Source organism: Rhea pennata, chromosome 2, assembly GCF_028389875.1.
Source record: "Rhea pennata isolate bPtePen1 chromosome 2, bPtePen1.pri, whole genome shotgun sequence".
In the NCBI taxonomy this organism is placed as follows: domain Eukaryota; kingdom Metazoa; phylum Chordata; class Aves; order Rheiformes; family Rheidae; genus Rhea; species Rhea pennata.
This window is the reverse complement of record NC_084664.1, coordinates 87,741,006-87,754,743: the sequence shown is the minus strand read 5'-3', so window position 1 is coordinate 87,754,743 and position 13,738 is coordinate 87,741,006. Positions and strand designations below refer to the sequence as shown.

The window sequence follows — 13,738 nt, the reverse complement described above, 5'->3', positions numbered from 1 at the left end:
TTGTAAGTTTATAATAAAAAGTGGACCACTTTGATTTACAAGTAGCCTTATCTTTTGTTTTGAATGTTCCGAATATCTCAAAGATCCTTTTTAGCGATATAATGGTACAAATTCCATTTTTGCTTCATTTGAAGCCAGAGTAGGGCAATTCTTTAAGCAAACCAGTTAAACACAGGGAAATGAGAAAAAGATTGTTCCTACGTTTCAATAAAGACTGAAGCTGCAGCTGATGGCAGACAAACTTGCGGTATTGACATGCTGTTCAGAGCTGCTGTACAAAATATTTGTGATCTGATGATATTGATACAGGTTTGATATCTGTTAGAAACTTACTATTAAAAAAAAAGTAAAGCTATGGATTTTTCACCATTCTAAAATTAAAATCTAAGGGTAATTAAACAGAGCAAATGATAATTATCATTGAAACTATGGAATACAGTAAAAGAAAACCTTTAGTATTTCAGTTATAAAATAGTTTTGTAGGGCTCCATCAGAAAATATTACACATTCTTTATCCCTGATTAATTTTGGAATGTGTGAAATTTAGACCTAAGCATATCCCATTTATGATTTCATAGTATCTCTGCTGAAATTAAAAACTAGGAATTTAAACTGTTTTTAATGGCTGAATTATGACTCTTGTTATCTAGCTAGTTGGATGCCTTATATACATTCTGGTAGCAGTGGCATTGCTGTAACTTAAGCAGAGTTAACTTTGTTAGCTTTAGCAATCTTACTTTGGTTTGAGGAAACAAGTTTAAGATTAGTATAACTGAATGTGATTAATGTGCATGTGAGGAGGGCTTTCTTTCTGAAGTAGTTTTCTTTGAAGCATTTTGTAGCAGCATCATCCTCTCTGACTCTTCATAGCCTGCTAAGCTAAATGGTGATCTCTGTGTGCAGTTTGAAAAGCCATGGAAGTCAATAATACCCTGCTTGGCTTACTATGATAGGAATTGAGGATAAAGGTTAGTGGGTTTTTTTGTTTTTTGTTTTTTTCCCCTGTGTAATGGTGAGAGAAGAATATTTTTCAGCTAAGAAATGTCTTGGGCAGTCAGAGAAGTCTAGAGTTAAGGAAAAGGTATATTAGAAATTCTCTTTGCTATGGGTTATGTTTTTATGCTAAAATTAAAGCTAAAACTGAAATAAACTCTATGGACCTGAAAACTCTACTTGCTGCCACAGTGGTATCGAATATTTTAGCAAAATCTTTCGAACTACAAGTAATCATTTGTATTAAGTATGATATACAAGGTAGGAGCTTTAGGCACTTGTTGAAGTGGCTTTACGTAATTTGTTGAAGCAGCAGAGCAAGGCAGGTCAAGACTTAGGCATCTAACAGGGTATTCTCGATACTCCTCTTGGAAAGAAATGCCTTGTCACTAGTGTAACCACGAAATAGCATCTACCTGTGACTAACATCTACCACAAACATGGCATTGTAACAGTTAAGGTACCAAGGTCTGATGTAGGTTTCTCAAACTTGTTACCATTATAGGTGGGTAAGATTTCTCTTCATTCTTTTCTGGAAGAGAGTTTTGGAATAGCACTGTTACTGGCTGAACTCACATTTTGCACCTCAGTATATTTATATATTTAAGTTGCAGTTATCAGTAGTTATTCTTGATATTAATAAGCTGGAAATGACACTTCTGATGTTTTAGCAAATGGTTTCCCCCTTCCCAACTATTCATTCTGACAGATACGAAGCCTACTGTGTTTAAAGTTTTAATTTAAGCCCCCAAATACTTTTTAAAAGAAAGTTAGCTCTTTGTAGAACCAGGCAAGTGAATTTGTCTTGTGTTCCTACAGGCCTGTGTAGAGCTGACTTCAGCTGTTGCACTGTATAGTTGCTGCAAATGCAACTTAACAGAAAACAGAGGCAAGCCCAGCAGTCAGTGTGAATCCAGCTGCTTCCCACATTCTTCAGAACCTCCTTTTTTATGCTAGCAGATCTTTTAAATACATATACATTATATTTCAACCAAGCTTTTTCATCAGCAGAAATCTATCTTAGCCATGTGACAGATTTTGAAGACTTTAATGTTATAACTGTGGGCAGGAGTCATGTAGAGAGGTTTGCATAGGCCAACCAGAAACATGGAGGTCTTTTGATGTTTAATATCTGATGTGATACCTCAGAGAGGGAAGGGACGATTATGACCAGCTGGCCACTCATCTGTTCTCTCCTACAACTGTGCACAGAATTTAGAGGGCAATATACATCTGATGTGTTCAGTGTCATCCACAGAGGCCAGTTGCTGTACTCAATTCCTTTCTGCCAGTTCTGACTTGCAGTGAATGTCCCTGGAGTTCCTCCTTGAGCCAGGGCTGCCTTTAAGCACGGAATGATACAAGTGATGCTGAGAGGCTAAAGCACCCTTGAAATAGTCACTTACTCAGTTATTGTAACAGGGGCTGGGACTGGAAGCCACGAAGTAGGACATGCTGACTCACAAATTTTAGAAACCCATTGGTATTTCATGCATGTGTTTACTAAAACTACTATTGCAGAGCTATACTATGACAATAAACACAACCAAACAATGCACTTTCTGTGTATTTTGATTTTATTACTGAATCAGGTAATTAGTCATTAATTAAGACTTGCTGTTGATGCAGACTGAGTGATTCAGTAATGTGTAGGGGATCATAGCACATTGAAGAATCACACCAATGTTATTTGTCAACTCACTTTATAAAGAGATCAAATTAAATTCTTATATAAAAATTCAGGTTTAAAAATGGCCAAATGGCAGCAAATGCTTTTTCCTCTCCATTTCTCTTCTCCAAGCAGTTGGGCATTTTCGCTCTTCTTTTCTTCACCTTTATTCACCTGTCCAGTAACCTATTTCCTCTCTACTCCTGCAAACTCTTGGGCCCTGTCTTCACCTGTAGAGGTTTTCCTTGTGAGAGGAGGCTCTTCAGAGCCAGTGCTGTGTGTTAACTAGGCTACTTGTTTGGGCAGCTGAGCATTAGAGAAATATTTTAAATGTTAAAGGCAAGAAGACATAGGAATTACAAAGAATAGGTCCCCTGTACTTCCTTAAATACTCCTGGTTTTAAACCTTTCAACTACAGAAACCTGTAAGTTGATGGTTTCTGTATTAAACACTGCCAGTATTTCCAGTCACACTCAAAATGTGGCAGGTTTCCTAATCCAATACAGTGGAGCAGTGGTTTTGCAACTGCAGTCTTGGAGCTGCTGGAGGTACTCAAGGCCATGGTAAGTGGTTCTGAGGCTCATATTGAACAGTCAAGTTTAACTGTTTTTGGGGGGTACTGCTGTCTGGATTATCTGAAGCACATGAGAAATTAATGAGAAATTGTAACGACTGTGGATTAGACAGCCAGGAAATTAATATGATAGAGAATCCGAAGTTACTTTTGATAAATATTAAACATTCTGAACACTTGGGTTTCTTTAACAAAAGTAACTTCTCAAAGTAGGGTCATATATGACCAGATTTGAGTTTCTGTGTATTAAATGTCAAACTTTGAATAATGTTATGTTGTTACCGGGGGTGAAATGTTTTGCATGTAGTGACTGATGGATCCATTTTTATTGCAGTTTCTTCCTCAGTGTTGCCTTTTTTGAGCTCCACAATTCTCTTTCAGCGACTGTTCAGCATACTGCTCTCCCTGATGTCCACCTATCTGCTCCTCAGTACAGGGTAATTCTTTGTTACTCTATCTGGCTTGATCTTAAATATGAAAATCAGGGGCTAAATGTGGAATTGTCTGCTGAATCTCATAAGCATTTCTATTAAAGTATTTTTTTTTCCTATTGAAGTCTCACCATTTATCTTGTTTAGCTTCCTAAATAAAATTTCAGGAGAAATTCCAAGGTTATCCTTGTATTGTAAGCACTGTCTTTTGTTGACATTCCTTTCAGCTAGATCCGGCAGGGGCTGGAAGGATATATATTCAAATGCTCTTGTACCAAAATAATGAAATCTCTTTTAATTCATATTTTTTGTTGTTTTGGTATGTGTTTTTCTGCTCACAAACTAAAAGAAATAACTTCCATCTTCCAGCTGCTTGGCATTTGCATCTAACTATGGCTTAAATGGCATACTATAGGAAATGGCCATAAAATGAGAGCTAATTTTCTTCCAGGAGATACTTTCATGGAAGGTGCTTTTTTTTTTTTTTTTTTTTTTTTTCTTTCTTTCTTTTAGAGATTCTAGATCTCCATAAAGAGCAGGCCTTGCTTCTTTTCAGATAAGACAACTCCCCAGGGTTTGAGATTGGCTGACACTCTTTTTTCAATCTCATGCTTTATTTTCCAGACTCGGTAGGTCTTTAGAGCCCAACTAATGGGGAATGTAGGAACCATTTCTTCCCCCTCACCTTCCACTTATCTTTTAAATTTAATTCAATTGGAAAATTAAGTGGAATAAAATATATTGCAGCAGACATTTTGAAATAGCTGCCTCTTGTGAATATATTCATTTCACATGAAGCATTTCTTTTTTGCGCGCTCTTGTACACACTCTTTCTTGTGTGCTCTCATCTACCTTTCCCTTCCTCCCACTTCCCCATTAAAGTTTTGATCCTAATTTTACCTCTGTCCCCAAACATACTCTTATGCTCAACCTTCTTAATATTTCCTGGCTACTGGATAAAGCATGAATGTTGCTTTCCCTGAGGCTCATAATCTCCCTGTTTGTACTGTGGACCTGCACCAGACCATTTGAATGCTGACAACTCTCTCCTGTCATCCTACAGGGTGGTCAGATGGTTTTCTCCAGCAATTCATTAAAAACTAGTCATAGCAAAACCAGTGCGAAGAATAACCAGTGTTTCTCTCCTTAATGCTCTGTTGGATCCTGTAATGCTAACGTGGTGTCTTGCTTAGGTAGCTGCAGCACCTCTCCAGGTGTAGTCAAGGGCAAGTGTTAAAGTCAGCTGAAGCTGGTGCCTGCTTATGCTCATTTGAAGACATTCAATTTGTGAGCAAACATAAGCTCCTATGAGGTTTGCAGGCACTTTTGTTACTGATAGCCCAAACTTTGTCATGTTCATATTCATTAACTGCTTGTCATTTGATAATTAAAGCAGAAGTATCTATCTAAAATTTTTTGCTGCAGGTTGAAACTGCTTTGTAGGGGAAATATGAAATAAACAATGCCAAGATTAACTGCATTGTTTCATATTTTTAGACAACTCTGAATCCAAGAAAAAAAGTCTTGTCGGTAGACACTGTCCATTACAATTTCTTTCCCTCCACCCGTAAAACCCTGATGCACACCATCATTTACAACTGTGACATAGAAGACAAGGGGAAATTAATATTATCTAATGACAATGTAAGCCCCTAAGTTACTAGGGGCACAGGATTAATTTCTCTCAAGTAAATTGGAGTCTCCTTCTCTTGAGATATTCAAAAACCACCTGGATGTGATCCTAGACAATGTGCTCTAGGTGACCCTACTTGAGCAGGGGACTAGATGATCTCCAGAGGTCCCTTCTAACCTCAACCATTCTGTGCTTCTGTGATTTGTAGTTTGCTATGCTTGAGTGCTCTAGGTGCCAGGAGTGACTTTCTATACTGGGGGTCTAGCTTCTGGAATAGCAGAGCTGCATTGATTAGAGCATAACTTGACACTACCATTGAGATAGATGGACGTATGTAACAAAGAAAAAGATTGATTGACTTTGAAACATGATGCTCTTTTTATTATGTGGATGCCTCTCTTGGGAGCTGGATTGAGATCACTGAAATAAATTTATGTAATTGGGCCCTAAAGACTTGCTAGTTGTTGTCTGTTCAAGCTGGATTATACCTCTTGTTTTCAATTGCAAATAGTTCTAACTATAAAATATTCTATTTTGCAGAAAATATTTTTTTTTCCTGTCCCATTTTGTTTCATCCAATTTTGTTAATCATCACACCAATGGACACCCATCTGATGATGTGGGTGTCATGCTATCACATTTCCAGTATGGGAATGTGAATGTTTAAAATCCAAAATGTGGATTGACCAAAGCTCAAGCAGCCTCTGACTCTCCTACATCTACCATTTAATAATCATTGTTTAATGCTTTAAACTCCTCCAGTGAAGTGTGGGTATACCTCAGAAATGGGGAGAAAAGAGAGATTGGTGCTGCTTGGTGTTTGGTATGTCATGCATGTAAGGAAAAAAAAAAGAATATTTGATGTTAAATAGTTTTTGGTAACTGCACTTACTGTGATTAACTGTGTTATCATTCAGATATGAAGCTCTCTTTCCTCTGGTGCTGTCTGGTTTGATGTTTGTGTGGATAAATATGGAACAAGAAGCACTGCAGCACTATGGTCTTTCACTCAAACCAAAGGTAACAGCTGCAGATAGTTATATTTATAACAGGTTAATTATCAGCTTTATTGTCTTTTCCTTGAGGTACAATAAATATTATCAGTGGTTTTTGTAGCACAACGCTTTGCAATTCTTTCTTTTGAGTTTGGAAAGCCAGTATCACTTTGTTATAAAATGGGAATGTGACCTTGTAAAAGAGATTTATGAGAGATTTTATTGAAGATATTCCTCATCAGAGCAGTTCCTGAGAATGTAGGAAATCAGTTTGACTTAGTGGTATATTCTGTAGGCTACAAAGCTCTGTTCTTTGAGTGTACTGCTAATTCAGAATAAGGTATAATAACTTTCTTTAGATTAAGTACAATATTGCTGTATCTTCTCCTCCTCTGATAGAAGAGTCACAAACGTCCATGTGAGAGGCTGAAATGACCCATAGGAAGTACCAGAAATCTTGTTTGACTTTGCCCTGCCACACTGTCCCTTCAAGGATGGTGTTTTATTTCTGCTTAGATGGAGCCAGAGACGAAACTGGGAGTGGTACATTCTTGGATTTGCCTGGAAAGGGAGCTTTGTAATATGCATCAATGCAATTACTTTCACTCTGAGATTTAGTGTATTGCATCACTGTTCAAAGCCCATGCTGCCCATATTGCCACTTTGCTCTTAGGTTAGGCCAATGGTTTAGTACGCTGGGCTTATGCTTTGAGTTGGTTAGAACCAAAGGGCTTGTTACGGAGTTGTCTGGCTGCGTTGAGCCAGGCAGGGGTTGCAACACTGCTCTTCCCCATTTCTCCCAAATGTGCTGTCGTTGATGCAGATCATAGAGAATCTGGGTAAGGATGCACTGGAGTTTCCGGAGTCATTTGTAGTTAGAAGTCGTGCTACAGATCTTTCCTTCCTTTTGTAGCTCATAATAATGCCATGAGTGGAGAAAAATGCCAGGTGATGAAACCTGAGCAAAAGCAGCCATCTGAGTGGACCTGACGAATACTATGTTTTTGTGTTTGACGTGCAAGGGAGGTGATTTTAAAATTTAAGAGAGAACAGGATTTACCAATTAAAGGCTGTGTCTCATAAATGAAAATGAGAATCACTGCTTTTTATTTCCATTACATATACTTAAGATATTTCACATGGACACGTTTTGCAGCATCTTAAATGCCAGAAGAGGAAACTGAACGTGAAATATATACCATTAGTGTGAGACTATGATAGCAACAGGATGTATCTACCACAGCACAGACATCTCTAGAATTCATTTCCTGCTCCGGGATCCACTTTGACCTTTTGCATGTTGTAACAAGGCACCTCTGATACTTGCCTGCCTGATAGATGTCTAATGTTCTAGTTTGTTTAAAAACAAAATTCCATTAAAGCAGTGTATTATGTGTAAGACTAGAACAGTGTTGAACCTCTAATGAACCAAATGCAAATGAAAAGAACACAAGTGAGCTGTAATAAATATTCTGTTGTCACTCCTGGTGTGTCTCCTGACCTTAGTTTTGGTTGCAAATGAAAGGAGTGATAATGCTCAATCCCACTTACATTTTTTTAGATTAGAAAAATCATCACTAGAATGACTGTTGATACCTGCCACAAAGAAATTTTTTCATTTGAAAATCTAACTCAGTTCTCTGATGATATGAGATTTCTTTTAATTAAAATGCTGACAGTATTGAATATCTATTACTCATTTTTTAATTTTCCCTAGGGAAAAGTTCATTGGCCTCTTAAAATCCATGAAGATAATTTCTCCTCAGATCAAGTGATGTCATATTGAGAACTGAGTGAAGGAGATGGAGAATGTTTTAGTATTCTCATTCACAATATAAGTCAACTGAGAATAATTGCAGTCATTTATTAATGTGGGTCTTTATCCACGTGCTCATGTGAGCAGTGGAAGTGTGTGTGTGTAGGAGAAATATTTATAATGAAAAAAGGTGATAAATCTAAGGCATAGGACATCTTTTCTAGTGTAGACAACAGCAGAAACTCTACTATGTTCATTTGATCATCTCACTTGCACAATCCTTCTGACTGGCTCATTAAAGTATGATGAAAATATGGGAAAGATTTGCAGTCCGTATCGGGATGCCACTCTAATAACAATTGATGGGGAAGTAGGTTTATTTCTCATTCATTCCAATAAAAATATGGTTCTTACATCAAAATACTTCAGTTAATACTAGAGATTGATTTCCTCTGCTGTCTTTCCAGCTTGCTGTTTTTGACTTCTCCTATGCTACTGATATAACGCAGTTTCGACAGCTCCACCTGGATGATGTCCGTAGGTCTTTCTTCTTTGTATCCTTTTGCTGGTTACCATGTTCCAAGGAGAATACGGGTTCCTTTCAGAAGGTACTGCAACCAAAATCGGTAGTCTGGTAGCCAGTAGAAGCAGAAGTTAGTAGACTTGACTCATGCCGCACAAAAGAACATGGCCTTGTACATTATGTTTTTTGATACGGTGACTCTACACAAACTGCACTGCTTTGGTATCTGGCTCTTTGACCACTCTGAAAAATTTGGTCTCTTAGGATCATTAACAGTCAAGTTAACCTTTGTTCTAAGGGGACCCATTTTCAGTTTGGTTTTATTACATTTTGTCTGGAGGGAAATCATTCAGCCATCACGGATTAGTTGGAAAGGGGGATATTAAAATTATTCTTATTTTCTCATTTTAGATTTGACTGTGTATTAGGCCAATTGGATGAGATGAGAACAAAAGTTATTGAAGACTCTAATGAAAAGTGTTCCCAGGATCTGGTCCAGAATTATTTATAGCATGTGTTGTTTCCGCTGTTAGAAATTCATCTAGATTGGGTGGGAGATGTTGTTTGTTTGTTCACTAACATAACAGTGATTTTACATTCCTGAAACTGAAATTGCTGTTGATGACTTTTAAATACTGTAAAGACTTGATAATCACACCATTTTTCTCTCTTATCACGTAATTGCAGTTAGGTGAGGGTTATTTGACAGCAAGGGTAACGGATATGTAAGTGGGAGAGAAATTATGAGCAAGTCTGGAATAGAAGGATTTATTGCGTAGGTGGGTTTGTCGTAGCTGGTGCTGAGGCAGGAGTTGTTTGAATACCAGTTCCTACAAAAACAGGCTTTATAGTTTGTGGAATAACCAAATCAGAGAGGGTCAATCAGAATCACGGAGTAGATGCTGTTTGAATTTATTGATGTTTATTTTTTGGTGCTAAATATTTGTTTGCTTTGGGATGTACCCAAAGAGCAACAGAAACACCTTGCAGTAAACTTCTTTATTTCATTTGCTATTTTGATTTATATATATATATATATATATATATATATATATATAAAATCTAAAATTTAGTAAAGCTATCATTGTTTGCCAGATCCAAAAAAATGACTGAAACAAAAATAAGCAATGTGATTATATTTTTTTAAAAGCTTCAACATAGTCCTTCTCTAATCTCATCATAATCTAAAATACCTGAACATACTCTGTTCAGTGCCTGAAAAAACACACACCTTTTACTGAAGCCAGGCACAATTAATACTAGCTCAGAAGAGCTTTTTGCATTTAGAAGATGATTAACAATTACAAGTAATTGTGCCAAAAAGGGAAGCCTTCAGTGCTGGAGCAATCACATTGCAACTATGACCCTGTAAGTTGTGTATCTTAAAAGACTATGTCATGATTCTCATTTAGGACTGAAGAGTCAGCCTCTACTCAGGGGCCTTGTAGCCTGATCTTCCAGAATATGATGCAGATTGTATATGCTTAGCATCTTGATTAGGCTGTGACTCTGACCTATGTGCTACTGGGCTTTTTTTTTTCTGTTTTATTACAGAATTGTCGTTCTTATAAATCTTAACTGGCAGAACTATGCTGTGCTGCTAGATTGCTGTGTTACTAAACTTGAAACGATGTGATACTCCTGGGAGGTTTAAGTTCTTTAGCTATGCTGACCTAATCCTTCCAAAATATTGCACGCAGAACCTCAGTGATTCTGCTGTGGAGTTCATAGCAAACTGTTTATGCAAAGATTTAAATGAGCCAATGCAGAAAGCTGTAACCAGACTACAGGGACCAGAGGGAGCGCTAAAGACAGGAGCCATCATCACTGTCTAAACCTCTGCCTGAAGGAAAAGAGAAACTAAAACCATTCATTGACAGAAGAGATGTGAGCCGTAATGGATGCCAGAGAGCTCCAGAGACAGCAAGGTACCATCCTCCCCCTTTCCTGGGCTCATGTAGCAGTAAGGGTTGTACCGATCTGAAAACAGTAGGTTTATAAAAACTTCCAGCTGTGCAGATACCAGAATCTTCCTCCCTCGCCTAAGTAAGGAATAACTGGGAGTCCCGTGTTGCAACGAATAAGCTCAGCACAACCTTTGGGCAACAAAATTCTGGGAGGGATAGTGCAGAAACCTTTACTCTTGTTGCTTAGCCAATGACCTCTTCAGCGGTTGATTGCTCAGTAACACTATCTATGTTGGTGTGCAGTACCCATACACGTCAGTACCGTCTGCAAACACACGTGCGTTTGAAAGTGCAGTTGGCGTTGTTGTCCAGATATGTTTCTACCTTGCTAGGCACCTAGGAAAAACAAGTTGCATTTCTCCAGCAGAGGCATCAAGACGGGCTCAAAAATCATAACTGTGCCATCCCTCTATTTCAAGACATAGTCATATCTGAAATTTGGGGTAGAGCCAGGCAATACTTTGTCTGTCTTAAGCGCAGTGTAAAGCTGTAATAGTGGGCAAGCTTCTTGTACTTCCATATCAGGATTTTGAAGGCAAACTGCAAGGAAGCAGAAAAAAGTGTTTTTGTTTTACTCTAACTGTTTTTTGTGGTGTATTTTCCTTAGCTACATCTAGGTTTTCTTCATAGTGACAGCCTTTTTTGGCACTGGCAACATAGCTTCTGTTAACAGGTAAATTTTATTCATTGGTTTGAAAAGCAGCAGGGTGCAAAACAGCTCTCTACAGTTAGCATGCTGAATGTAGGTTTGGTTAGCAAAATCAGGGGAGCAGCATTAAAGCAACATTCAGTGGAATGATGGCAACGTTTCCTTTCGTTTCTGCTCTCTAGAGCCTGCTCCCTAAGAGCCGGAGCTTGTCGGGTACTAGGTCTTCTCGGTTTCCAGTGGAATTTATTGGCAGTGCGAGAGCGGAGAGCTTCGCTGCTCCCCGGCAGCATGGCACTTCGACAAGCACAAGTAGAGAAAAAAACATAGTGAAAGAAAAGTGAGGTGAATAGTCCTTGCTAATTTAATACTTGCTCAAGACAAGAGCAAATTGGAAGACTTGCTTAAAAATGTCTATGTACAATGTGAGTTGCAGGAATGACTAAATAACTCTGCTTTTTTTAAATGAAAAATGCCATTTCAAAGATAAGCTGTAATGCCTTTTTCATGCTTCTCTAGTTTCGATCCGGCTTCTGTCTATTGTTTCCTGACAGTGTTCAGTCCCTTTCTGATGGCAGGCTTGCTTGTGCTGAAGGTTAGTAATTTTAGTGAAATTTTTGCGAAAAAATGTTTAATAAATAATATATCATGCACATAGCTATTACTTTGCAATTTGCAAAAACATATATATATTTGAGATTCATTAACCCCCTTAATCACATGTGCAGCTTTCAGCTGTAGTGGTGTTTCTAGATAGATCTTTCTGATTCTGCGAAAGAGAGAGAATAAAGTGTATAGAAAATGTAACTTACCCGCAGTAGATTGCTCTATTGTATTTAAACAGAAATTTTAAATGTTGAAAAGACTTTTTAAATTATTTGACAAATGGTACATTTTTCCCATAATGTATTATCTACAGAAGCATTGAGGAAATATATATATTAGCTTCATCTATGTGCATATGTAAAGCACACGTCTGAAGTGTCCTAATGATTAGGTTGTTATTTTACAATGAACACTTATTTTTGATGATTTTAGTACCTTGTTAATACCCTGTTAGTTTGCTAGGGACTGAATTACACTTTTTGTTTTTAGGCAAGGTGTTGAAGCTTTTCTCTGACATTGGAGTATAGGCCCTTCTAACGTAGGCCCTTCTGTTTCTCCTGCTTCTGTCCCAGAGAAAGCAGACTTAAATTAGAAAAAAAAAATGTTTCTAACTTATTTTTTTTAAATTCAATGAGCTATTTACATTTACTTGACTTGATTTTGGAGGAGCAGTATTACCGTTTTGTTGCTGAATACAATCTATATGCAGATATTTGTGGCTGAGATGAGATTGTCTTATTATACTTGAAGTTCTGCAGCCTGTCATCTGAGACCTGAATAGTGTTTTGTTCTAGCCTTTTGGAAGTATTTATTACCAATCAAAAATGGATAAATGAAGTGAGGATCATTAGTGTGTTTTAATTATAGTTTTCCATATTGCCTCATGGTTTGTTTCACTGCAGTTCAGCTGTGACCATGAAAGGGTTTTTTTATTCATTTATTAAACAAGCTTCCTGCAAAATGATTTTCAACCTTTTCTTGCCAATATTTTTATTTTTACACTGTAAACAGTGATAATTTTGAAAGTGTGAAAATGTTTCCTCAGCCTCCCAGGTTGTTTTGTAAATGTGGTTGTAAACTAAAATATAGTTTCTGTTTTAAACAGGTTGTAATCCCATTTGTTTTGGTATCATGTGCTTTTGAAGCTGTCCAAGTCACAACGCAACTTTCTTCTAAAAGGTATAGTATGTGCTATATTTCTGTATTAGTAGGATTTCAAATCTATTTTGCCAGAAGTCATAGTTGTCAAATCTCAATCTTATTTAAAAAACTAAAAAAGACAAAAATCCCCAACAACAACCAAGAGATCATACTGTTACTTTTATTTGATATTGTTGTTTGGAATTTTTTGTTTTTGCAAGCTCAAGAATCCTTTTCTCAGTAATAAATGAGTATAAATGGAAGTGTTTGCCCTGTCTGAAGCAATCAGATATTTAATATTTGTTGTTGAAAATACACAGTAGGAGCACCTTTTTCCTTAATGTAGAAAAATGAACTGAATTTAAATTTTTATTTTTGTTTTGTATTGAATCCCTGCCTATAGTACAATATTTTAAATAACCTGTTTATAATCTAGCTGATTTAGAGGTTTGTAGCACTGACCTTACCACAAATAGTATTTTGAAGAAAAGGGAGGGAAAAAAAGTAGGCTGTGCATGGCAATTTAGTACTGCCCAGGTTAAACTTTTACCCCTCCCTAGCCCTTTCAGTGGACCAAAGGACATGGTTGAATCCTCTGCTTGTCATATGGGATTATGGATGATACTGTGAAGGAGCATGTCCCCGTCACCCATGTAGTTTTGAGTTCATCGTGGTGGAATGTGGCATGGGGTAGATCAGAAGTCCTGCTGGCCCATGGCAGGGGGACTGCAGTGAGTGTGTCCTGAGTGTGGCTCGTTGAACTTGGGAAAGCTGCCATTGCTCCATGTGATGCGCTGTGCCTCT

General features: G+C 37.5%; 1 protein-coding gene across 3 annotated transcripts in view; it reads left to right on the top strand.

Moving 5' to 3' along the window:
* Positions 1-13,738, top strand: part of PIGN (phosphatidylinositol glycan anchor biosynthesis class N) — a 107,789-nt gene that overhangs the window by 82,475 nt on the left and 11,576 nt on the right. For all 3 annotated transcript variants that reach the window (XM_062569843.1, XM_062569844.1, XM_062569842.1), the window contains 6 exons: positions 3,572-3,674; positions 6,219-6,321; positions 8,520-8,606; positions 11,160-11,215; positions 11,708-11,783; positions 12,900-12,973. In XM_062569843.1, the coding sequence (XP_062425827.1) occupies positions 3,572-3,674; positions 6,219-6,321; positions 8,520-8,606; positions 11,160-11,215; positions 11,708-11,783; positions 12,900-12,973 (499 nt within the window). The remainder of the gene's footprint in view (positions 1-3,571; positions 3,675-6,218; positions 6,322-8,519; positions 8,607-11,159; positions 11,216-11,707; positions 11,784-12,899; positions 12,974-13,738) is intronic.